The 26,127-nt window shown below is 42.8% G+C and overlaps 2 protein-coding genes across 6 annotated transcripts in view; both read left to right on the top strand.

The window, feature by feature from the left end:
- Nucleotides 1–227: 227 nt before the first annotated feature.
- f5 (coagulation factor V) lies at nt 228–16,265 on the top strand. The gene is made up of 25 exons (XM_048239117.1): nt 228–439; nt 1,077–1,163; nt 1,752–1,874; nt 2,378–2,590; nt 3,285–3,446; nt 3,757–3,978; nt 4,400–4,565; nt 5,034–5,214; nt 5,672–5,768; nt 6,216–6,421; nt 6,658–6,808; nt 7,141–7,353; nt 7,550–9,746; nt 9,970–10,135; nt 10,331–10,567; nt 10,697–10,916; nt 11,158–11,337; nt 11,562–11,678; nt 13,837–13,908; nt 14,014–14,102; nt 14,321–14,497; nt 14,587–14,746; nt 14,921–15,072; nt 15,668–15,850; nt 15,955–16,265. Exons 3-25 carry the CDS (start codon nt 1,814–1,816, stop codon nt 16,099–16,101), a joined length of 5,769 nt encoding a protein of 1,922 aa, XP_048095074.1. The 5' UTR covers nt 228–439; nt 1,077–1,163; nt 1,752–1,813; the 3' UTR covers nt 16,102–16,265.
- Nucleotides 16,266–16,451: 186 nt separating this feature from the next.
- gpr161a (G protein-coupled receptor 161a) overlaps nt 16,452–26,127 on the top strand; it is a 10,519-nt gene continuing 843 nt past the window's right edge. Inside the window, exons 1-7 of one of the 5 annotated variants that reach the window (XM_048238370.1) lie at nt 16,452–17,073; nt 17,169–17,210; nt 18,472–18,886; nt 19,654–20,408; nt 21,676–21,783; nt 24,385–24,513; nt 25,697–26,127. The exon at nt 25,697–26,127 is cut by the window's right edge and continues 843 nt beyond it. In XM_048238370.1, coding sequence (XP_048094327.1) covers nt 18,519–18,886; nt 19,654–20,408; nt 21,676–21,783; nt 24,385–24,513; nt 25,697–26,007 — 1,671 coding nt within the window. In that variant the 5' untranslated portion in view covers nt 16,452–17,073; nt 17,169–17,210; nt 18,472–18,518 and the 3' untranslated portion in view covers nt 26,008–26,127. Of the gene's footprint in view, nt 17,074–17,168; nt 17,211–18,471; nt 18,887–18,935; nt 19,057–19,653; nt 20,409–21,675; nt 21,784–24,384; nt 24,514–25,696 lie in introns of those variants that run through there. The other 4 variants (XM_048238371.1, XM_048238368.1, XM_048238369.1 and 1 more) reach the window with 4 other exon arrangements.

Here is a 26,127-nt window from a genome sequence, read left to right as displayed (position 1 = left end):
TTCATAATGTGTGGAAACATGTTATTGTGGAAACATGTTTGTGTGTGTGATGCGTGTGTGTGCGTGTGAGGAGAAAGAGAAACCAATGTGTTTTTGGCGTGAGTAAGCATCAGTGGAAGCTTTCCTGTCGCTTTCTGTGTGTGTGTGTGTGTGTGCCTTGGGGTGGGAGACTTTGGTTTTGTGTGTGTGTGTGTGTGTCACAGTGATAAAGGGCACTGCCTCTCCGGCTTTGAGACCACATTTTCTTGTCCGCTCTCCTAAACAGACAGTCTCTACCTGCAGTGCTCAACCCAGACATGAGGCCGTGTCCCATGGAGGGGACTTTATATGCTTGGCTTTTTCTCACTTTTCTATGCAAAGCTGCTCTAGCTGTGGAAAGGCACTATTACATTGCCGCTGTCTATATTGACTGGGATTATGCTTCTTCTGGACCGCAAAGGTAAATCCAGAACGTTTTACATTTCATGCCTGTTGGCTGTCATCTCTGCTATAGTTTTGCTGGTCATGTTTTGCTAGTTTTGTTTTTGCTAGTCATGACATTTTATTTGGTGACTGGAAGCATTCTTGATGCTACTATCAGAGAGTGTGGTTTTGTTAGATGGTTCTCATGCTGTTTCCTTACATACCCACAACAGAACAGGACATCTCATGCGGGGATATAGACAGATGCATTTATTATGGGTATTTCTCTTCTATAACAACAAAGGGAAATTCCCACACAACATTCTGTTGGAAGATTTTTTTCTCTTTATCTCAATTAATCCACTGTGATTCAAAAGCTTGAATCCAATTTGATAACAAATGCTCATGAAAGAGGGTGAATGAACTGTTTTATGAGAGAACATGTTTCAAGGTCCTTGTGAACGATAACACTTGAATATTTGTATGCATAAAAACAACTCAATTAATTCATTTCAATATTTGCACTCACAATTATAAATAGATTCAAGACAGAGCATTTCCACACACACAAAAACACATTTGTCTGTAACTGTAATGGATTTCCATACTTATATCATTGTAAGAAAATACTCTAATTGTGTATGTATGTAAAACAATTACTGTCATTGCTTCAGGTCTGGGGCGGTAGTACAAGAAAGCGGTATACAGAGAATATGAGGATGCCACCTTCAAAAAGGCCAAGCCCCATCCACCAGAGTTAGGTAAATTCTTCTGAAACCATGTCAGCCATCGTGTTACCCCAGAGACCCGTCAAAACAATTGTTGAGTCGTCGTGCAATAGCCACAGGCTAATTACAGTTTACATGCAACAACATGGTCTGATGAGACATCAGTCCAGATAGTGTGTTGAGCGGCATTAGTCTATGAGATCACCATATTCATTCACAGTATACTCATAAGTATACTTATATATACTTATGAGTATAAGTAAGTATAAGTATATACTCTTTTGATCCCGTGAGGGAAATTTGGTCTCTGCATTTATCCCAATCCGTGAATTAGTGAAACACAGTGAATCAGCACACAGTGAGGTGAAGCACACACTAATCCCGGCACAGTGAGCTGCCTGCAACAACAGCAGCGCTCGGGGAGCAGTGAGGGGTTAAGTGCCTTGCTCAAGGGCACTTCAGCCGTGTCTACTGGTCGTGGTTCGAACCCGGCAACCCTCCAGTAACAAGTCCGAAGCGCTAACCAGTAGGCCACGGCTGTCCAATATATACTGGCTGAGTATACTTTTCATTCATAATACTTATATATGAAAAACTCATGTGTTGTTGTTTTCTGTGTAGGTTTACTTGGGCCAACGCTGCGCGCACAGGAAGGCGATGTGATCGTGGTAACCTTCCGGAACATGGTGGAGCAGCCTTGCAACATCCACACTCATGGCATTGCGTATGGCAAACAGTCTGAGGGTGTGTTCCAGCTCATGTCAGCACTGTGGCTTCTAAGAGATGTCGGTACATTGCTGGTGTCTGAGAGAGAAAGAGGACATTGTGTATGGAGATGTTACTCATTCCATTAAGTACACAGACTGGTTTACTCAACCAGCTGTGTTTAACTTTTTTGGATATATTAACTACATGGAGAGACAGTGTAACCACAGTCAATTCTGAAGTCCACTGAGGAAAAGAAAGAAAAAAAATGCATCAGGAAGTTTGCTTAGGATCCATCCCAGGGCAAAATATCAATATCCAAAAGTCCAATCCAAAGGCAGTTTATATTTTAATTGAAACTGACAGTAATTACATTACTGTAATTAAATTCATTAAAGAGAATTTATTTATTTGACTAACTTAGCAAACAAGTTAGGAAATTACAACGTTGGTATGCATTGGCCCATGTATGTAAAGGCAACACTTATGTCCTTTTTGGTGAATGACACAGTTGTGTTTGCTGCGGCGTGCTTTAACCCCAGGAGCTTACTACTTCGACAACACTTCCCAAAAGGAGAAGGAGGACGATGTGGTGTACACTGGGGGATCCCACACATACACATGGGAGGTGACATCAGCGGTGACACCAGAGGCTGCCGACCCGGCCTGCCTAACGTACACCTACTTCTCTCACATCGACATCGTCAAGGACTACAACTCAGGCCTGATCGGCACTCTGCTCATCTGCAAACCGGGTAAAATAAATGAGACTGATTAAGACATACATTTCATTACAGTTTTGGAAACTTTTGGTATGACAAACTTGACTGTTGACACAACTATTATTTTTAGATACAGCCATATAAATAAATGAGACATGACTTGATTTGCTTATATGACTGATTTGTTAAACACAAGCACTTATGAGAAGGGGGTTTTACCTCAGAACCACTGTCAGAGACACGAACCCTGAGGCCACATTCTTGTAGCTCACTCATTGATATTACACAATCATTTCTTATGGACTATTGGTGATGACATAATCCAGTATCATAGTTATATATTCCATGAGGTCACAAAAGAAATATGAGCTTATTGCATACCATTGATTTGCTGCAACCTTACATATTTGCAGCATAAGATTATGGACCATCTTTGCTCCGAATGTTTGTGAATGGATTATGTGTCCATACCTCCTTCAACTGTGGAACAGTGCAGTCACTCCCGTAAAAGTCCATGTTGCACATCACACTGGCATTGAGGAGAAACATTAACATGTACACCTGTGACTGTGTTGCTGAAATAAAAAAAAAAATCAGCATGGTCTGTTTTCCTGTGATTCTCTTGGGTCCACTTCAAATTTTGTTCTTTTTCATTCTCATCAGAGGAAATGTCATATTAATGTGACCACAAAAATGAAACAAAACTGTTTTGTGTTTGTCCTCACAGGAAGCCTTGATGACTCTGGGAAGCAGAAACACTTTCATCAGGAGAACGTTCTCCTGTTTGGCATTTTTGATGAGAGCCTCAGCTGGTGTAGCAAAGGAGCCCCCTCCTCCGCCAACAGCATCAAATACACCATCAATGGCTACGCTAACGGCACTGTACCCGGTTAGTAAAATAATATGCCATTAGCACATAGTGGTTCACCCTATATAATTTCGATCACTTCATTCAACTTGAATGTGTTGCCAGATATACTTCCCTTCTGCATAGCCGAGCTTATAATCAGATAAGAAGAGCAAACCTTTGTTCATGTCCGTTTGGAAAAAGGGTTGAATGACACCATCATAAATAAGGACAAGAAGTCAAATTGTGTCTTACTGGCAGCATTTCATTAATTTCATTTCATTTTGGTCTAACAGTAGGACCTGCATTCTGTTTCTCCCTACCACCGTCCCTATTCCTCCTCATGCCACAGGTTTGAGCGTCTGTGCCTACAGCTCTGTCAGCTGGCATTTCCTGGGCATGAGCTCTTCGCCAGAGCTCTTCTCTATTCACTTTAATGGTCAGGTGTTCTCGCAGGATGGGCACAGGGTGTCTTCAGTGGGCATCATAAGTGGCACCACCACCAGTGCCAGCATGACTGCAGTCCACACCGGACGGTGGCTCATCTCTTCTTTCATTAGCAAGCATCAGGAGGGTAAGATGGCACCGTCGTGAATGCTCATTTCAGAACCGTTAGAGTCGCTTGGTGACATGCTGTCACATATTCTTTTTGTGTGTGGTTTTAGTTTGGTTAGTGGTACTGAAGAGTACCTCACAATATAAATAATTCAAATTCTTAAAAAGTGCTAAAAAAAAATATATACAGTCTTTAACCAGTTGTCTAGTGACAATAGATCACAGGAATATTGGTTGCTGTAATTTGCTGTAATTTCCAACAATGTCTTTTTTATGTAATATATTATAACTGAACTTTTATGTAATATACATCACTTCACAGTAATGGGAACTGACTGGAAATAACTGAAATGCTCAAGCACATTTTAGTGGCAGCTCATTTAAACATGAACACATGAAAATCATGAATGTTTTTCTTTTTCTGCTTATCTTCCCTCCAGCGGGGATGCATGGCTATTTGATGGTGAGGACGTGCGAGGGATTCACCAAGCCCCAACGCAAGCTCACCCTCCAGCAGAAACTAGACAGCCAAATGTGGACCTACTACATCGCCGCCGAGGAAGTGACCTGGGACTACACTCCTAACATGCCAGACTACATTGATAAGTTAGTGTCAACATCATACCGTTCATCAATACTTAGCACTGTAGAAGCAATTGTTTAGGTCTTTGTTTAGAAGATTCACAATAATGTGCTTAACACAATTGATCTGGCTATCAACTTATCACAGTAACAGCTTTAGTTTTTCATACTAACCTACCATAGATATATATACTGTCAGTATATACAGTATATCTATGCTAACCTACTACCTCATATCTTTGAGTGAAATACAGTAAAAGATAAAATAGTTGGTCATTATTTGGGATGAATCTAGACAAAAAATAAAAACAAAACAAATAGGAGTCTGTTTCAAAACTTAGTTGCTGAAATATCTGTGTGTGTGTGTGTGTGTGTGTGTGTGTGTGTGTGTGTGTGTGTGTGTGTGTGTGTGTGTGTTTTGTTTGTTTTGTTGTTGTTGTTGTTGTTGTTGTTGTTGTTGTTGTTGTTGTTGTTGTCACCCTTCTCCTGCAGGGATTTCAGATCCATATACATGAAGCAGGGCCCTGACCGTATAGGTAAGAAGTACAGGAAGGCAGTCTTCACCCAGTACACGGACGAGACGTTCACCAAGCGAGCTGAGGAAAAACAGAGGAAGATGGAACAGGGCATCATCGGCCCCGTGATCAGGGCACAGATCCGAGACCAGATAAGGGTGAGATGACGCTCACTTGATAGGCTTCCTTCCCATTATTGGAGCATTGATTAATGTTCGCTTTTCCATACAGTGTTTTAATATGAATATCAAATATGTTATGATGTATAAGGCATATAATATTAAGTCCATAAAAATATTATATCCAATAATTATGTCCGATATTATATAATATAACAAATATTATGTCCAATAATTGGACAACACAGTATTCTGTACTGGAGTATGAAATGCGCTATATAAATAAATGCCTTGCCTTGCCTTGCCTTGCCTTGCCTATTTGAAAGAAAAATAATGCATGCACACACACCTCAGGATATAATAAGAGTCCCTTGTTATGGCTTTTACAGGTTGTCCTAGATTTCATGAATGATCACAGCTTGGACTTGTCATCACAAAATGTCATTCTGTAAAAAAAAAATAAAAATACATATTTTTGTTGATGCTGTTATTACAGATTGTGTTCAACAACAAAGCCACCAGACCATACAGTATTTACCCCCATGGTCTGACTATAGACAAGGCTGGAGAGGGAGCAAACTATCCTGAAGGAGGTAAGGCACCATCTTTTTTGAATGAACACCACTGAATTTGAATTTACAACCATATGATATGATTCATCTCCACCATGTTTGAACCTGCTGTGAACTGTCATATCTGATTTACTTTGTCTGTCACTTAGTGTTAGTTACAGTACAGTTGCCAGTTTCTCTTTTAAAAGCTTATCAACCATCCTTAGATGAATCTTTTTTATAACCTTATGAATTTGTGCCACTGTCAAGGGGGTAACTAAAAAATATATAAGGAAACTAGTTTGGAATGACTTTTGGAAGTGTGGATATTAATCCTACCTGTTTCCTCTAACAGCTTATTGTACATGTACCCCTTCCTTGTTTTCCTGTGAGCTGTAGAATGATCCACGGAAAACCATCTGAAATTGTCGTAGGCCAGTGTACTTTACCCTCAGCTGGCCAGCGTAATATGCACCTTTCCTCCTCCAGGGAACCAGACCCACGCGGTGCAGCCAGGAGAGACGCACACGTACATATGGAATGTGATCGATGAGGACGAGCCGTTGCCCAGTGACCCGCGCTGCCTGACCAGGATGTACCACAGTGCGGTTAACACCCCTCGGGACATCGCTTCTGGCCTCATAGGCCCACTGCTCATCTGCAAGAGCCAGTCTCTGAACAAGAGGAACGTCCAGGTAACCCTCTCAGATGACTCAGATGACCGTCACAGCAATATAGTGCTCATCCATTCTATCCTTCTATCTATAAATCTATCTATCCAGAAATCTGTCTGTCTGTCTGTCTGTCTGTCTGTCTGTCTATCTGTCTGCCTGTCTGCCTGCTTGTGTACCTACATGGTGATATATTTGTACTATTCCAGTTGTTTGCTTTGAACAGTCGGTTTGTACCAGAACATTTGTTTATCTTGCAGTTGAAGGCAGACAAGGAGCAACAAGCCATGTTTGCTATTTTTGACGAGAACAAGAGTTGGTACCTGGATAAAAACATTAGGGAATACTGTAGTGACCCGGACAGAGTCAGAAAAGATGCCCCAGACTTCTACGCGTCAAATGTTATGCACTGTTAGTACCAAACCTGTGACACACACACACACACACACACACACATCATCTTATTTTCATTGATAATTTCTAATTTCATTCATTTTCAATTCCAGGTCATATAAATCAATCTGCAGTTAGGTTATTTTGATTTTAGTTATTTTCACATGAACAACCTGACTACAGTTTGATTGACAGTGAATGAAATCCACAATAAAAACACATGATTTATGAATATTTTGTAAAAACTGAGATATATGTTTTTGCAAATCATCAAACACAAATTAACACTTTGATCTTGTTTCCAGAGTTTAATTTCACCTATTTAAGTTACCATTTCAATATTCCTAAAGCAATCAATGGCTATATGTTCGAGAGTGGCCAAACCTTGGGCTTCTGCAATGGGGAAATTGTCACCTGGCACGTCTCCAGTGTTGGAGAGCAGAAGGGCATCCAGACGGTCACCTTCTATGGCCATACATTTGAACTGAACAACAGGGAGGATGACTTCCTCACACTGTTTCCCATGACAGGGGAGACCATCGCTATGAACATGGACAATAAAGGTGAGAAAAGATGACCAGCTGACTCTTTCAGATCAAGTGCCTTTTTCATTGTTGATGGTAGTTTTTAGTCATAGATGGTGGTAGTTATATTTATCATATTCTTGTCTAAAATCCTCATAAATACCATACTGCTTCTACATATGCATGCTACATAATGGTTAATTGTGGATTTTTATTTTCTTACATTTTTTTTAAGGGGATTGGCTTTTGTCATCACTGACCTCTCATGACAGCACCAAGGGCATGAGAGTAAAATTTAAAGACGTGGAGTGCTTCCGGGATTACGTTTACGAATATGAGGAAGGAGAGGGAGAGTACAATATCTGGAAGCCAGAGGAATACGTGCCCAAAGAAACAAAGAGTGTTGTAGTGGAATTGCCCCAGGGAGAAGACAAGCAAACTGACTACTGGGCTGACTTGCTTGACATCAGATCACATAAGAAGTCAGGCCACGCCTCTCAACCTACTGTGGAGCTGCTGGATCTCAGCCACTTTGATTATCTGGACAACTTGCCAGGTGAAGACAGAGCCAAACAGAACCATGGTCATGCTGAGGAAGCAAGAAACAGTTCTGATTCTGAACCAGACCCCTCTTCCCAGGCAGCCAGTGAGGTTACGGTGAACAACACAACAGCACCTTGGAATGAGAGCATAAACGTGAACACAACAGCATCTTGGAATGAGAGCATAAACGTGAACACAACAGAATCTTGGAATGAGAGTCTAAACGTGAACACAACAGCACCTGGAAATGAGAATCTAAACATGAACACAACAGCATCTTGGAATGAGAATCTAAACGTGAACACAACAGCACCTGGGAATGAGAGTCTAAACGTGAACACAACAGCATCTTGGAATGAGAATCTAAACGTGAAAGGAACATCTATGGTGTCTTCTGTTAATAAAACCACGGGTGATTCCATCAACAGTACTCACATGCCAATGTTTAACGACACAGGACTTGCAACTGCTGTGCCTCTGCTGGCTAGCACATCAGAAACATCAGTCCCATTGGCAACTCCTTCATCCAACTCATCAGTGAACGAAACAGAGAGTGGCTACATGTTTAGAAATAACACATCTGATTGGTCAGACATACAAACCAACATCACTGAACACAATGTCTCATTAGCATTGGTGGACCCAAATATGGTGCTGTCAAACATGTCAGAAGTTCCAGATAACACAGGCAATGACACACAATCTTCTCAAAACATTACTGCTGAGTGGGCAGCAGACAGCAACAAAACAGAGCATGCCTTTGCTTATTCTGAAACCCCTCAGGCGCCACTCACTGAGAATTTGAATGAGACTGACACAGAGTTGGTACTCCTAGATGGAGATGCTTTGACGGAAATCGGGCGAATAGAGGAGGAAGCAGGCTCAGACATACAGGGGTCACTCTACGATATCATCACTGTGCCTGAGGACAGCGCTGCCACTATGGTAGAGGGCATAGCAGATGACACACTGAGCCCTGAGGACACTCTCATTCTCAACGCCACTGACAACACTGAGATCGGACCAGTCTCCGAGGCTTTCATTGAGGAGGAGAACAATGGAACCTTTCCAAATGACCGGCTCTTGATTTCTGTTCAAAGTGCTGACATCGGTGAGATCTTGCCTATTAATGAGTCATCCGCTAAGATCTTTCAAAACGTCTCCTCGAGTAACTCATCTTCGGAGAGCGGTGAATGGACTCCTGTCAATGCTTCTCACGGGTCGACAGGTTATGGCAACGCTTTACAGGAGACTGAAGAGGACTGGACCAGCAGCGAGGAAGTGGTCATCTACCTGAAGCACAACACGAGCGAGGGGATTAAGACCAACCCACTGGGCCACCCGAAGGAGCACTGGGGCTACGAGGGCAAACACGAGTCCGTGCCCATGGAGACCCCCGAGGATCTGACCAAGTACATCCAGAATGAGACCAAGCCAAAGAAAGAACCGAAGAAGAAGGTGGTCCACAGGAGGGTGCGGCCATTCAAGGGGCACGCCATGAAAACGAGAAAGAAGAAACAGTACAAGCCCCAGGCCAGGTCCAGTTTGAGCCCGAGGGGGTTTCAGCCGAGAGGAGCTAGGCCCATCTCAAATGAGGAGGACATCTTGAACAAGGCCATAGTCATCGGAGTGCCTCGGACGGAATTCAACGATTACGACTTATTTGCGATACCAGATGATTACCAGGACAAACATGGTAGCGCGAGCAATGAGGAATATGAGTTCATCGAATATAAGGACCCATACAGCCAAGGAGTGCAGACACAGGGTATGACACTAGATGAGACAACAGAGTATTTCCTGAAGAATCTGCCAAAGGGCACCAACGTAAGACAGTATTTCCTGAGTGCGGAGGAAGTTGAGTGGGACTACGGCGGATATGGACAAAGGTAAAGTCGCAGAGGAAGCACACTGGAGGGTAGCACAGATTAGGTCATTTGGGCCCCTATGAATAAAGCTCACGTTTGGACCTTGAAAAGTTTTTTAATACAAACAACATTAATTTAAGACTGACTCAAAAGGCTTTTTCTGGGTGTCTGCAGAGTTGAGGAAATGTTCACTTACTGACAGCGTTATCAAAAACCCTGACAAATGCTTTTATTTTAAAACTAGGCGGTTTGACATGAAATCTGATGGATTGCATACTAAATTCACCAAGGTGGTCTTTCGAGGTTATCTAGACCCCAACTTTAAAACACCTGACATCCGAGGAGAGGTTGAGGAACATCTGGGAATACTTGGCCCTGTTATCAGAGCCGAGGTTGGAGACACAATCATGGTACGTTAAATCACAGTTAAATATTGTAGTAATTAAGAGGATACAGAAAACAAAAGTACTGTAGTCATCATTGCACTAGGTTAATTTTCCTTCAGTATCCACTGTTCTCTATCCATATAGCACCACTGTGATAGTAATATGGAAACATTTTCATCTTTGGCTCAAACCTAAACACTCTCTCTACAACTCCATCAGGTTATTTTCAGGAACCTGGCTAGCAGACCCTACTCACTTCATGCAAATGGGATCTCGTACGGCAAGCAAATGGAGGGATTGAACTACGTGGACAACACACCATACTGGTACCAAGAAGACAATGCAGTGCGCCCCAATGAGACGTACACCTACATGTGGAAAGTGAGCTCCAAAATGGAACCGAAGGATGGTGAACCCGACTGCCGCACCTGGGCCTACTACTCTGGAGTGAATCCTGTCAGTAGCAATGTTTCGTGGCATTGAGTGATTTATCTCCATGATCAAATTGAATTAGCCAAGTGGCTGAATTATTCTGTTTGTTTTCTTGTTTGTTTGTTTGTTTGTTTGGGTGTGGATACTTCACAGGAGAGAGATATCAATTCGGGACTCATCGGCCCACTCTTGATCTGCCGGAAGGGCAGCAAGAAGCCAGTCAGAGATGAGGTCAGCAGAGAGTTTGTGCTTCTTTTCATGACGTTTGATGAAAACAAGAGCTGGTATTATGAGAAAAACTATGAGATGATTCAAAGGAGACACAAGAAAGCTGTCATGGATCCTTTGTTCAAAGAGAACATTAAATTTCCAGGTACTTAGGTCTATTTGTGTGTGTGTGTGTGTGTGTGTGTGTGTGTGTGTGTGTGTGTGTGCGCATATATCTTAACAATGTAGGCTATTTGCATCTGTGTATGTGAATATGGGTCTAAACTGTATGTCTGGCTGTGTGGTTTTGTAATGCGAGTTTTAAAAAAATATGACTGAGACCATGTATACCAATTAAACATTTTGTGAACACTTAGTAATCAATACTGTTCTCTGTACAATTCAAGCCATCAACGGTATAATCTTTGGTCTGAAAGGCCTGAGAATGTACTCCAATCAACTGGCCAACTGGCATGTCTTCAATATGGGGGCATCAAATGATGTGCACAGCGTCCACTTCCACGGCCAGACTTTTCTGAACCACCAGAGCAAACTCCATCGGCAAGGCGTCTATCCCCTTCTACCTGGTCAGACATTTCAAGTTTTTATTTCCACACACTGGGTTTTATGGCCTATGGTGATTTAGAATTGATGTTGTATGAGAACACGATAATCGTACAGATACAACACATTTGTGTAATGCAAGATTGAACAAAGGTCAAGTGTAGAGACTCACAATGTAGAAACTAAAGCTTTAACATTATTATTTTTTTGTTCAATCTGATTTTTTGTGTGTTTTGCGTTACCTCAGGAGGGTTTGCTACCCTGCAGATGTGGCCATCTAAGCCAGGCCTTTGGCTTGTTGAGTCTGAAGTTGGACTGTCCCAACAAAAAGGAATGCAAACTCTGTTCCTTGTGATAGACAATGGTACAGTACCAAACCACTGGAACTCAGATTTCAAATTTGTAACACAATTTCACTTTCTGTAGACTAATGGGTCATTCCACGTCAATTCAACCAGGGCCCACGCACTTAGGTCTCAAAAAATTCTGAAAAAAATTACCAGGTGTACCTATGTTATCCACAGAGCCGGACAGTAACGAAGTACATTTACTTGAGTACAGTACTTGAGTACAATTTTGAGGGATCTGTACTTTACTCGAGTATCATTTTTGGGGAGTACTAATGACTTTACTCAAGTACATTCAAATATTGTACTCTTTACTCCACTACATTTCTATCCATAACCGTGAGTACCCGTTACTTCATCTAAAAAAAAGGAAAAAGAAAAATCTCGGAAACCTTCAATTTGTTGTTTCCCTCTCAAACGTGATTGGATTGTGTAGGCGCCACTGATTTTCCGCCAAAGTCAACTCCATGGTCAGATTTAGATAAGAGACGAAGCCATGAACGAAACAATGGATGAAGACGCAGCAGGTCCATCCCGGGAATGTGCCAACCTGTGGCCCCACCTCGCCAAACTATTTCAATTTTCTGAACAAATTAATGATAGTTTTCGCTTCAAGTGTTTAAATTACAAAATAGTGTTTTGTATTTAAAATAAGTGTTTTAAATACATGTATTAGAAATACTGCCCATCCCTGGCAACATGGTAAAAAGATGAAAATGACTTGATTTTACTTTTAATTCCTTTTACATACATCCTCCAAGGTATAAACATTAACATGTTTCATAACTCCATGTAGGACGTTTCTGTACATAAATGTAAGCACTGTGGCAGTAATGCAATATTTAGAAAATGTAGGCTACTTATGTACTCTTGATATTAAGTACTTTTAAAAACAAGTACTTCAGTACTTTTACTTAAGTAGACATCTGACTGTTGTACTTTTACTTGTACTTGAGTAAAATTTAGCAAAGGGTATCTGTACTTTTACTCAAGTAATGAAGCTGTGTACTCTGTCCGCCTCTGGTTATCCAGGAGACACACTGTAAAATTACTCTTATTTAAGATCAATACTTTCCAAGATAAAGCCAGTTTTACAGGGGGAGGGGGAACATGGGCAAAATGCCCCATTGACATCAATATGTTTTAGAGTTACCACAGTGCCACCTGTGGTTGTATAGAGTAACCTGTGGTAGCTCTATACAAAACATATTGATCTCAATGGTGCATTTTGCCCATGTTCAGGGTGGAAAGTGAAAAAGAAAGATTTGCATAAAACAAGTCTAATTGGTGTTTTTAAAAAGAAAGGATCATGGAGAATAAAGAAAAAAATATTTAAAAAATCTTTGCATATTCCCAAGGTGTTTGGGTGCTCTGAAAATGAGAACCAAAATGATTTTTCAGACTTGTAAGGTCTGCTGTTCAGACCCTGAAGGGATTTGTTTTCTGTTCATTGTTTTTTGTGAGAGTGTTTCTACTTATCTCAGTAAGGAAAATAAATCAAGAGCCTATGTTGAGTACAAATATGTCTTCTGAAGGCCTAAAAAGAGCCCAGCCAAAAACTCCAATACAATTTGTATCAACTTTGAGGGACAGCTATGACCATGCAGGATTATCCAGACCAAACGTGACGATTTTGCTACATACTATTCCTATTTATGTACCAGCATGCAAAATTTGAACCTCCTACACGGTTTAGTTCTTGCGCTGTGGGCTTGTGAACTTTGACAAAAAAAAAGAGGCCGAACAAAATCGACACCCCCCTCCACCTGTAAAACTGGCTGTATCTTGGAAAGTATTGATCTTACATACTGTAAGAGTAATTTTACAGTGTGTATCCTGGGTAACATAGGTACACCTGGTAATTTTTTCAGAATTATTTGAGACCTAAGTGCGTGGGCCCTGGTTGAATTGATGTGGAATGACCCTAATGTTATTGTTATGAAGTGTTCCAGATAGAGAGTTGAATCAAGCATGTTAATGTAATCTTCTTAGCAGATGTCCATGTAATCATCAAGTCATGCAACTGATTTTGAAATGTATCTATGATGTTACTAAATCTAAAAAATGCAGGTCATGTAATAATAACATGAAATCTATGTTCCTATAATCATCTGGAAATGAATGAAAAATTTGTTCATGCTTTCATTGGTTAAATATTTATATTTCACTTGACAGATTGCTACCATCCACTTGGCCTTATGTCTGGCAGTATTCAAGACAACCAGATCACAGCCTCAGACGCCAGAGGTATGTCCTGCCCTATCCTGTTTGACATGTGCTTTGATTTACCTGCTAGCCAATAGTCACTGCTATCCTCTTCACATTGGACATTATGTGTATGTGTTTTTGAAGGTTATTGGAAGCCCCATTTGGCAAGGCTAGACAATTCAGGGAAATACAACGCGTGGAGTACAGACAAAAAAGATGAATCCTGGATCCAGGTAAGTGCAAATGCAAAATCCAACCCTCATTGGTTTCAAGCCATTGTGAAACTGAGCACATATTCGAGCCCCCCCAAATGCATTGTCATGCTATTACATCTTTGAAATGATTGTCTCTCATGTTATTGACTTGTGGCACTTGTTGAGCTTTTTTAGAAATGCTGTCCCTGTCTGACTGATGGGCATTAACCAGAAGTGTGCGTTTTATTATTGCCCAGGTCAATTTCCAGAGGCCCGTGGTCATCAGCAAAGTGGCTACACAGGGAGCCAAAGAGATGTTCTCCTCCAACTATGTGGTTAATTACACCATATCTTATAGCATTGACCGCAAGACGTGGACTTTCTACAAGGGAGACAATAATGAGAAAGAGGGAGACAGTGACACCGTCAGGAAGGTTAGTGAACATTGCAAGGGGCCAGAATGTGTGTGTTGTCTGTATGGCTTCATCCATTACAGGTGGTTGTCTTTCTTTCCTTTAAAAAGACTTTGCGTAGAAAGATCTTCCTAGGTAACCAGGGAGCTCATGAGGTGAAGGAAAACATATTCTACCCACCCATGATCGGTCGATACGTGCGTCTTCATCCACTGCACTCCTACAACAACCCAACTGTGCGCATGGAGTTCTATGGCTGTGAGCTGGATGGTATGGAGGAACACACAACAATGCTCAGTCTCACACACTCTCATTCTCCTAACTCAAACTGCAAATAACATCATGTCTCATCAATATCATGATCATGCTTGCACGTGTGTGTGTGTGTGTGTGTGTGTGTGTGTGTGTGTGTGTGTGTGTGTGTGTGTGTGTGTGTGCTTGCAGGTTGTTCTGTACCACTAGGAATGAAGAGTGGAGATATTGGAGACCAGCAGATAAAAGCCAGCTCTGCGGCAAGCAACTGGTATGCCGGGACTTGGGAAGCCTGGCTTGCTCGTCTCGACAGGCAGGGGACCGTCAATGCCTGGCAAGCTAAGGTAGCTTCAGTTCTTCATGTCTGTAGCATAGTGGCTTTAAAGGAGACATGCACTGCAAGACCCTGTCTTTAATGATTGAAAATAATTATATATTATATATATAATTATATTATATATTATATACAGTATAACATTATAATTATAAACATTATAATATTATTTATATATATATTATATTTTTATCTTTTGTCTATAGCTAGCAAACTAACTAGCAGACTTGCCTCAGAAACCCCAACAAAATCACACTGCACTCACACAACAATTTTCATGGGGCTCGCAATCCAGAGCACAAAACAATATAGTAAATAGCAGGCCTACAACTTGTATGAATAACAAGTGTATTTCTCTCTGAGTGTTCATGTACCATCAGAATAAAGTTAAAGATGTTGAAAACACAAGGTTTTTTTAAGCTAATAGGATGTGTTCTCTGAACTGACAGTGCTTTGAGTGCCTAAATAACAAAACTCATCTCTTCACTTGGAGCCCCATTCGCCATGGCTCAGCACAACGCACCCCCGAGTGTTGCCTAGCCCAGGGTCTGTTTTCTAGACATTTCTATTGACATTGGGTATCTATCTGTCTCTATCTGCCATAGTATAATGACATGCAACAATGGCTGCAGATTGAGTTGAACGATGTGAAGAAGATCACAGGGATCATTACCCAGGGGGCCAAGTCATTGGGCACGAAGATGTTTGTCTCTGCCTTCATTCTGGAGTACAGCAAAGATGGAGTCAGGTGGACTAAGTACACAAGTGACTCGGATTATGAAGTATCGGTATGTATTGATAGGTCTGTGTGATTACCAAGTGATGTTTAGGCATATTGTTTAATAATAACAATATAAAATATTTGTTAACTTGTGAATTATTGTTTCTGCAGGAATTTGACGGGAACAACGATAACAACGACCACAAGAAAAACTACATATACCCTCCCATATTTGCCAAATTTATCCGAATTGTTCCCAGGAGGTGGGAGAATTCCATTACTATGAGAGTTGAGCTTCTTGGGTGCGATTTTGAGTGAGATTAAATGGGAAAGAATGAGAGCTGTGAAACTAAACAGTGAGCATGGATGACTGGTCTAGACTATAATTGTATTATTTGTATTATTTTGTGCCAATGTGATTCTGCATTATCATGTATATATGTAAGTATTGGATAAAATAAATAGTTTGGGAATAAAATCAACAGCTGTGTGGTCTTTGTAAGGTGGGTGCCATTCACCGAGGATGCCATGTAGTATGGAGAAACATCGCCCCCTGGCGGTGAAGATTGGTTCTTTACAACTCAGTCTTTTAATATGATTGGCTAATGTAAGGTGTGCGCGAACCTTTGATCTACGTTGGTGGTCCACAAAGTTTTGAAGTCTTCCGTGTATTTGTTTCTAGTAAACTATACCAGACTTTTAACAGATCTAGTAGGCCAACACTTTTCGACCATTCATTATTCTTAAAGAAACAAGGTTCAATATTGATCAACAATGAATTACAATTACTTATACCGTTACATTGTAACGAAGGGGATGAATGACTCAACTTTTTAATTGAACTTCTTGTAAACTGAACTAAACACAACAGAACCGAGTGCGCGGCTGTTCTGATAAAATTGTGACAACCACTCACTCAGACCACCCACACATCTTCGAAATGATGGGGGTTTCTCAAGCAAGGGAAGGATAAGGAAGAGCGTAACTATTCGGGAGACGGGTGGACCGTCGCCATTGCGACCGGAGACTGCCCCCATGATTTCGACTAGACGTTTACACCGAGGGACCATGCGAACACGGGACTCCTACTTACTCATGAAGGCGATCAATGGATTATTAATTTCTTAAAAGAACACGATGACTTTTCAGTCGTCGTCGAGTGACGTTACGAGGTTTCATACCCGCTGGCTTGAGGTGAGAATTTTCACTTGGAGAGGTGGAGAGTCTGCTATGGACAAAGGGGAAAGTTTTTCTCAAGCTTACGAACTGTGATTGAACTGAGTCAGCGGGGTAAGCTTCGGATGCTGCGGTTGCTGGCTTAATGGGAATATCGTGCTTTTGTTGCTGATATTTTTCAAACATATTTTCACTTGTATGTTTTCCAGATTGTAATATAGCTACTAGATATGGACAGCATTATGCCAAAAGTAAGTTGTAACGTTTATAACGTTACGCTCCGAAACGTTAGCTTGTGAGCTATACATTAGCTAACTATGATAACTAAATGGAAGTTATGCCGTTTATCACATTGTTACCTTATCGGTAGCAAGAATTTTGTTCAGTACAACCCTAATCAATACATTTATGGGTGCAACTTGTCTGTTTTCTGCTGTTTTGGTTTCTTGGAGTAACGTTAATGTTAGTCTACCGTGAGTGAATGTCTCAAGTCCCTCCTTTTGCTCAACGTTATACGTCTGTTCATCATGTGTAGTTCATTATAGGCTTTAATGTGGGAAATCAAGCAGACATGTTGCTTCTAGTCATAATGAAAAGAGACATTTCACGTGCTGTGCCATGTTTTTATGCGGTGTAACTGTTTGTGACTAAGGGTAGTCATCGAATCGGGACAGAATTTTGACCAGCTAATGTTAGTTGACAACTTTAAACCATGACATCATGTTGGCGATATGTAATATTATAGTCTCTACACAAACACATACAATAGTAATATCATCCTTGCACGATAAGACATTCATGTTTTGTGGTCTGCTGCAAGGAGAACTGATTAGGTTTCATGTCATTCTCGTATCAAAACCTCTGTTGACGTCAGTGACACCCCAACTTCAGGGCAAGAACATGGCTTTGCAAATGGCAGTGGATTTGAGCCGTTAACATCAGGCCGTTCTTAAAGGGACACCAGGCAAGGCTGATGCTTTTTCTCTACGAAACTCCCCCTCGCTCGGTCTGAAGCTCTTTTCCTTTTCTTTGCGTCTTCCGTCAAGGGTTTTCACTGCTTCTTCGCCGGCTCTGCCATTAAACACACGTTTGCAACAATCTCTAGCGTTTTGTTAGCCTGCCTCTGTGCTGTAAACTGATCCTGCTTCGGTCGGCGGGTAGGATACACCGAACTTGCAAGTGGGATATTCTTCCTACAGGCAGTAGGGGCGGGCGCGAGAAAGCCTTCATTCGCCCTGTAATGAGTCATTTAACCATATACCGACTTACAAAGATGAGTAATTAACACGAAAACGTTGCCTGGTGTTCTCCCACAGTCGTCATTAATCATAAACTGTATAATTTGACTGTCCTACAATGGTACATTGTGTAGATTTGACCTGTGAACTTAAATTACCTAGATAACATAAGTCAGTCCAGGTCACTGGCCATTAAACCTACTGCCCTATAGACAACTTATAGCTCATCTCTGTTCATGCTGGGGATTATAGCTGAGCCTTATTTCTTTTGCAGTCCTCTGTCATGTGTCCCCAGATGTACTCCTCAGCCATTCACACACAATGAACAAAAGCTGGAATGGGACCTCAGCAGCTCCGGGTACTGGGAATGTCACGGGTGTGGACGAAGGATCCATCGCCCTGGAGTCGGTCTCCATAGTGATCATCGCGCTCCTCATCTGCCTGGGCAACCTGGTAATCGTGGCGACGCTGTACAAGAAGCCCTACCTGCTAACGCCCAGCAACAAGTTTGTGTTCAGCCTGACGCTGTCCAACCTGCTGCTGTCGGTGCTGGTGCTGCCGTTCGTGGCGGCCAGCTCTGTGCGCCGTGACTGGATGTTCGGCGTGGTGTGGTGCAACTTCACCGCGCTGCTCTACCTCCTCATTAGCTCGGCAAGCATGCTCACGCTCGGGGCCATCGCCATCGACAGGTGAGACGCCGATGAAGGGATGTAGAGGAAGGAAGGGATGGAGGAGGAGAGGAGGAGGAGGAGAAGAAGAAGAAGGGAAGACGTGGGGTGGGGTGGATCAGATGGATTAGACTTGATTCAGCACCCACCCAAAATCAACCTCATTTAATTAATCTCACTAAGATCTAGAGGTGAAAAGATTTGGGTATCCTGAAGTATACATAAACGTTATAAGTTATTATGTATAACCTATTCCTCATGTCTGGCAAATACACTCTCATGGGATCACTTTGTGTGTGGGTAGGGGTTAATGAAGTGACTTTTTTTTGTATACTATGTAAAATTGGAGAGGTATATTTGAGAATGTATGGTTTAGCCTGGATTATTTTAATCCCAATGTAATATCATTAATATTCTGTCAATTGGTTAGCCTAACTAGTTAGGGTTGTCTTTCAACTAGATTCAAGATTGTCTTTACATCTCATTATAGGGGTATAAGAGAGTAAAATTCTTGTGTTTTAACTACTTCATATAGAAGTTTACAAAACTGATACTCAGAATGAATTCACCCATTCAGTCATCACTTGAGTGCAGTAGAAGGAATACATTCTCTTCAGCTGCTTCTTTTTAGTGCCCTGCATACCATGGTGAAAGACCTCATTGTGTCATCGGCTTTTTTGTAGTCATGTGCCCCACACTCACAAGTGTAGCACAAGACTTTTTAGAGTGACCATTTGGGGGGGAAAAGACAAAACCTTTCTCTCTCCTTCTTGTCTAATTGCCTGAAGGTACTACGCCGTGCTCTACCCAATGGTCTACCCCATGAAGATCACCGGCAACCGGGCCGTGCTGGCCATCGCCTACATCTGGCTGCACTCGTTGGCCGGCTGCCTCCCGCCGCTGTTCGGCTGGTCGGCCTTCGAGTTTGGCGGGCCCAAGCGCGCCTGCACGGTGGCTTGGCACCGGGAGCCGGGCTACGCCGCCTTCTGGGTCGTCTGGTGCTGCCTGCCCCCGCTGGCTGCCATGCTGGCCTGCTACGGCGTCATCTTCCGCGTGGCACGCCTCAAGGCGCGCAAGGTGCACTGCGGCACGGTGGTGGTGGCGGCCTCCACCTCGTCCGGCCAGGAGGACAATGGAGGAGGAGGCCAAGCGGGGCACCTGAAAGGCAGCCGCAAGAACTCCAGCACCTCCACCTCGTCCAGCGGCAGCCGCCGCAGCATGGTGTACTCGGGCAGCCAGTGCAAGGCCTTCGTCACCATCCTGGTGGTGGTGGGCAGCTTCCTGCTGACCTGGGGGCCGTACGTGGTGGCCGTGGGCACCGAGGCGCTCCGGGGCAAAGGGAGCGTGCCGCCGGGCATGCAGACGTTGGTCACGTGGCTGTCGTTCGCCAGTGCCGTGTGCCACCCGCTCATCTACGGGCTGTGGAACAAGACGGTGCGCAAGGAGCTCCTGGGCATGTGCTTCGGGGACCGGTACTACCGCGAGTCGTTCGTCACACGGCACAGGACGTCACGGCTCTTCAGCATCTCCAACCGCATCACGGGTGAGCACCCAGCGAGGTTCAGCATCTACCGGACTTACATTTGGGTGGGGATGGGCTGCTTTTTGGATAACCGTTATTCTGGTATTTATTCTGGTATTTCATTAGTCTGACTTGAATTTATTCATTAACCACATGATTTTATCCATTGCAACACCGTAGAATGAATGTAGACCTATCACCTGTGTATGGAGTAAAACTTGTCACCTAAAACCAAATTTAAATATGTTGTATTTGCAATATTATATTCAATTTCAAGTTGACCGGGATTCAGTTCCAATCTAATGAATTCAATTTCAACATTTACTATTCAAATTCGTTTTCCAATTCAATTGCTCAAATTCAGCAATTCAGATGCAAATACAACATATTCAAATTCGGTTTGAGGTGACAAGTTTTACTCCATACCTGTGCTCCTTAGGTACCACAAGATGATATGATAAATACCAGGCCTGTCTACGTTTTGCGTCATGTGTTGTATGAACCACCCGACAACACAATGGCTACCGATAATACATGTCTAACACTGGTCAGAAATTGTGCATCACTTTGCATTGTGACACAGCTGATTCCTTAACTCTGTCAGCTGTATTTAGTAACACTCCCTCGCAAGACCTGAGAAGGGAGGCAGACTTCCCAGAGAAAATTGGGCATCGGTCTAAGACCATGTGATTGCGGCTTATCTCAATCATTGGTCGTATATTTAGGCCACATCAGATTTGCAGTCATCTAGCGGCGGCTAATTGCTGAATGGAGAAAGCCTTGGTTGTATATTATCGCGGCACGTCTTTCCCTGCATACTGACCCCATAATGCTGGATTTTTTGCTGGCGCCATGCTTGATCAGATTTCTCGTCTAAATCGAGCTGAAAGAGAGAGAGGAATATTATATGCACCTCATTGCAACACAGCTTTCTTTTGTTGTGTATTGTACATAGTCAGGGAAGGACGATAAACTACAGCTGAGGAAACTGTACTGTCACTTTCAGGAAATGTTTTGGGAACATTCCATGTGAAATGGATTATATAGTGTGCATGTCAAACATGCCAATTTGGGGAGGGAAAGGCTTAATTAGGAGCATGAAATACCATGAAATACCAGTGCTGTGCTTTAGATGTAAACAGTGTGAGTGTGTCTGTCTGTCTGAGTGAGTGAGTGTGTGTATGTGTGTGTGCTTATTGTGTTCTCAACATTGTGAAAGCTCTCATGTTATCTCAGAAATGTTGTGGTGTGCTGGTGTGTGCACTGATGTGTGTATGTGTGTGTTCAGATCTGGGGATGTCCCCTCACCTGACGGCCATGTTGGTGGGAGGAGCTCATCCACTGGGGCCTGGCAGCAGCACCGGAGACACGGGCTTCAGCTTCACACAAGACTCAGGTAAGTGTATACACAACAAATGCTCTCTCTCACTCACTCACTCCCTCAACAAACACTCTCTCTCTTTCTCTTTCACTCACTCACACACACAAACAGACGCTCTCTCTCTCTCTCACACACACACACACACATATCCCCATACACACGCTCATTCAAATTGTGTGTGTGTTTGTGTGACACAAACTCAGACACTGACACAAAGTTAACTCAGACACACAGTTCTAACACAACTAGGTGTCACGGATTTCGGTTGTAAGTTGAAAATCAATCGAAATGACATCAGAATCTCAAACTTTCCAAATTAAATGTTGAATCGACGATGTAGCCACACACACACACACACAGACACACACACACACACACACGTGTTGAAGTGCAGCACGTCCACATTATCTCCTAACTAAAAAAACACATCAACTAAACTCAAACCGCCTCCTGCTTCCCTGAAATCAACGGTGTGGAAATATTTTGAGGTTCTGTCATTCACATCAGTTAAAGGTTGTATCAGCGATAGCGGGGATACGTCACTTCTGTTGATGTTCAAACAAAACAGAGAGCTAGCTTGCTACTCCTCCCGTGCAATTAAAACTCTCCTAAACGCGCATCTCGCTGGTTATTGGTTGAAACACTTTATTTTGCCTTTGAGTGGGTTGCCAACCCTTGTTGGTAGCAATTGTTTTTGTGTACAGATCTCAGAGCCTAGGCTGCCTACAGAGACGCATTTTTTTAACGGCCAGCTTATGGGGCAGACAGCTAGTGGACTGTTAGATTAAAATGGAAAGATTAGATTAATGTGATCATTTATGTTTGGGCCTGACATCGCTGATACAACCTTTTAACACTACTCAACTTAGGAAGTGAAGTTCTAAATTGAGTCCAAAGTTACAAAATAAAAGTAAAATAAAAAATTAACAATGCTACCGGTATATTCTATGAACACTTACCTTGTGTCTCTTCGAAGTGTGCTATAACAATCAAATTATCATTCTGTGATAATATGTTTATGGAAATAAGGCAAGAAAAGTAAACGACATAACAAATGCGTTAATAGTAAATAAGATTGAAAATCAAATCAAATCTTAAGACTTAAAAATCCAAATTCTTATCAAATTGAGAGAATCATGACTGAACTAAACACAACTCACTTGCGCACACATACAGTTTGCCCTCAATGTAGATGCGTTTACATACTCACAGATATTGTTAAATGACAGATAAGCAACCTCTTTTAGTTAGTACCACATGCTAGTGCTACTACCCAACTTACCCATAGCTTTAGCTCAGATCATGGTACAGTTAGTATATGAACACACACACACTTACTGTACAAACCCTCTCACACACAATCCATCATACACACATAGTCCCCACACACACACACACACACACACACACACACACACACCTCCATTACATTTACTTCCTCTTTAATTTCCTGTTCTGTGAGACAGACTTGTCATGTCTCTTCTCCCAACAATCCATTTCCTGTTTGACTGCTGAATGGCCCATACATCAGTGGAGGAGAGCGCAGCGCTATGCTTCAAAGCACTGAACTTGAGCACAGCCAATGTCTCCCAGGCATCTCGGGACTCTCTCCTCCTCGCCTTGGACGGGCTACATGAACTCTTGTCCATGTCTCTCAGCCAGACAGTTAATCTACACAGGCTGTCATTTGGCTGCGTGCCGCACCCATCACGGCTGTTGCATAATGACCAGACGGCGTTGTGGAGGTGGTGTGATAGTGATGGTGGTGATGGTTGTGGTGTGGGGGTTGATGGGAGGGCTGGTTGTGGTTGGTGAGATGTGTTCAGGCACTCTGAGTCACTGTTTTTGAGAAGAAAACCAAGTTTGCCTGTCTGTCTTTAGTTTTTAGTTATTCATCAGTCTGTTGGTCTGGCTGTCTTTCTACGAGTCATTTATTTAGCTATCCATCCATCTTCCTCCTTCTGTCTGTCTGAGTGGTCTCACAGTATTATCCATCTGTCTGTCTGAGTGGTCTCACAGTATTATCCATCTGTCTGTCTGAGTGGTCTCACAGTATTATCCATCTGTCTGTCTGAGTGGTCTCACAGTATTATCCATCTGTCTGTCTGAGTGGTCTCACAGTATTATCCATCTGTCTGTCTGAGTGGTCTCACAGTATTATCCATCTGTCTGTCTGAGTGGTCTCACAGTATTATCCATCTGTCTGTCTGTCTGGTAGTCCATCTGGTCTCTCACAGTATTATCCATCTGTCTGTCTGGAGTGGTCTCACAGTATTATCCATCTGTCTGTCTGAGTGGTCTCACAGTATTATCCATCTGGCTGTCTGAGTGGTCTCACAGTATTATCCATCTGTCTGTCTGAGTGGTCTCACAGTATTATCCATCTGTCTGTCTGAGTGGTCTCACAGTATTATCCATCTGTCTGTCTGAGTGGTCTCACAGTATTATCCATCTGTCTGTCCAGTCCCCCTGTCTGCATTTTCCTCTTATTTCCCTCCCAACTTTATTCCCCCATCTAATCTCTCTCACTCTCACACACACACACACACACACACACACACACACACACTCCCCCCTCCGTCTCTCTCTCTCATTGTCACTTGTTCCAATGCTCAGGTACAGACGTCATGCTGCTGGATAACTTCTCCACCGACGGCTCGTTCTCCAACCACCACACCAGCGCCACGGGCAACCGCAGACGGAGCTCCGTCACGTTCGAGGACCAAGTGGACCAGCATTCCAAAGGTATCAGATCAGGCAGAGCACTCACAGGGAGCAGGTCCAGAGATTAAATGTACAGTGGAAAAGAAAAGACAAAACAAACTGTGTTTGCTTGTCTAGACGTAGCGCTTAAGCAGCAGACAAGAGTTTTTGATCAATAGCAAGAATGCCCCCCCCCCCCCCCTCCCCCCACCACCACCACCACCACCACCACCATATTAATGATATGGAGATATTTAGTCATTTCACCCACATTGTTTAAGTGTCCTGTCTGCATATCTCTACCACCTGTTTGACCTCGGCACATGTTTGCTTTGCACACGTGGAAGAAACAGGTGTTAAAGGGACAGTACACCCCAAAATACCACTAGAATCCTGTGGTCCATTTTATTTGGTTTTGTAGACCACCAAGCAGAACATTTCTTATTCTACACTATTATTTTCGTTTACTATTAACACTGCAAAAAGTTATCTTACCAAGTGTTGTATTAAGATAAAAATCTAGTAATTGTATCTTAAAATTGAAGATTTAAGACAATTTAAGGTAAATTTACGTACTCCACTGGCAGATACATTTACTTGTTTTTATGTCTTAATTTAGGAAGATTTTGACTACTTGTAAGTCAAATAATCTTACAAGAAAGCTCAAAGTAAGTGTCTTTATACTAAAAACAATACTAACTAGATTTTTTTTTTTATCTTAATATAAGATTATAACACTTGGTAAGATATCATTTTTTGTAGTGAAGGCGAATGATGGCCAGTTATTTGTGCTCACAGACATTCCACTTAATAAATGTTTGCTGCACTGATAAGTCATGGATGATGACTGGCCTTTGGTTTAGGAGATAATGGCAAAAGTTTTTCTTTCGGGTGGACTTTCCGATGAAAGCAAGCATCAGGGCATGTAAACAGCCTGCAGTTGGGTGAAGGGTTGTCAAATTACAGTTAAGCCAATACGGACTGGATTCCCATACATAGAGCAGTCATGTACCGACAAACAATCCCTGTCTGGACAAACCTCAACAAATTGAGATGACTAAACATTTGTCATGCAACACTTTAGGCGTTAGCCTCGCTGTGTGTTCCACAACAACACCTCCATAATATATATATTCTGTAAGTCGCTTTGAAGAAAAGCGTCTGCTAAATACCATAACCACCACCTCCACGCCTCACCAACCCCCATGTTTCTCTCTCCTCTCAGCAGACCCCTCCCCCGCGGTGCAGGTCAAAGCAGAGCTCCACTGCTCCCTGGACAGCTTCGCCAGCTGCCTGGCCATGGCCATCGAGAGCGACGCCAAGCTGCAGATCTTTGGGGAGGGGACCGCGGCGCCCTCGCTGCTGCCGCCGCCTCCGCTGCCTGCGGCGCTCTTCACCAGCCGCAACGTCCAGCGGGCTCCGCGCTACCTCGACGGCCAGAGACTGAGGATGGAGAGCATCGATGAAGGAATAGTGAAAGACGACCAGGAGCAGCGGGACGCAGAGGGTGGGGAAATCAAGAGAGACAGCGACTGAGCCTCATTTTCTTCGCCGGGTGACTTTGAAAGACCGATCAAGAGATCTGACTCTGTGATGTTCATACGGTCCCATGGCTAAAGCAAACGGAGATCATGAAAGGACCCAAGCAGAACAGCA

Source organism: Alosa alosa, chromosome 3 (assembly GCF_017589495.1).
Source record: "Alosa alosa isolate M-15738 ecotype Scorff River chromosome 3, AALO_Geno_1.1, whole genome shotgun sequence".
Lineage (NCBI taxonomy): Eukaryota > Metazoa > Chordata > Actinopteri > Clupeiformes > Clupeidae > Alosa > Alosa alosa.
The sequence above is the reverse complement of the archived record's forward strand: the minus strand, read 5'-3'. Positions and strand labels throughout refer to the sequence as shown.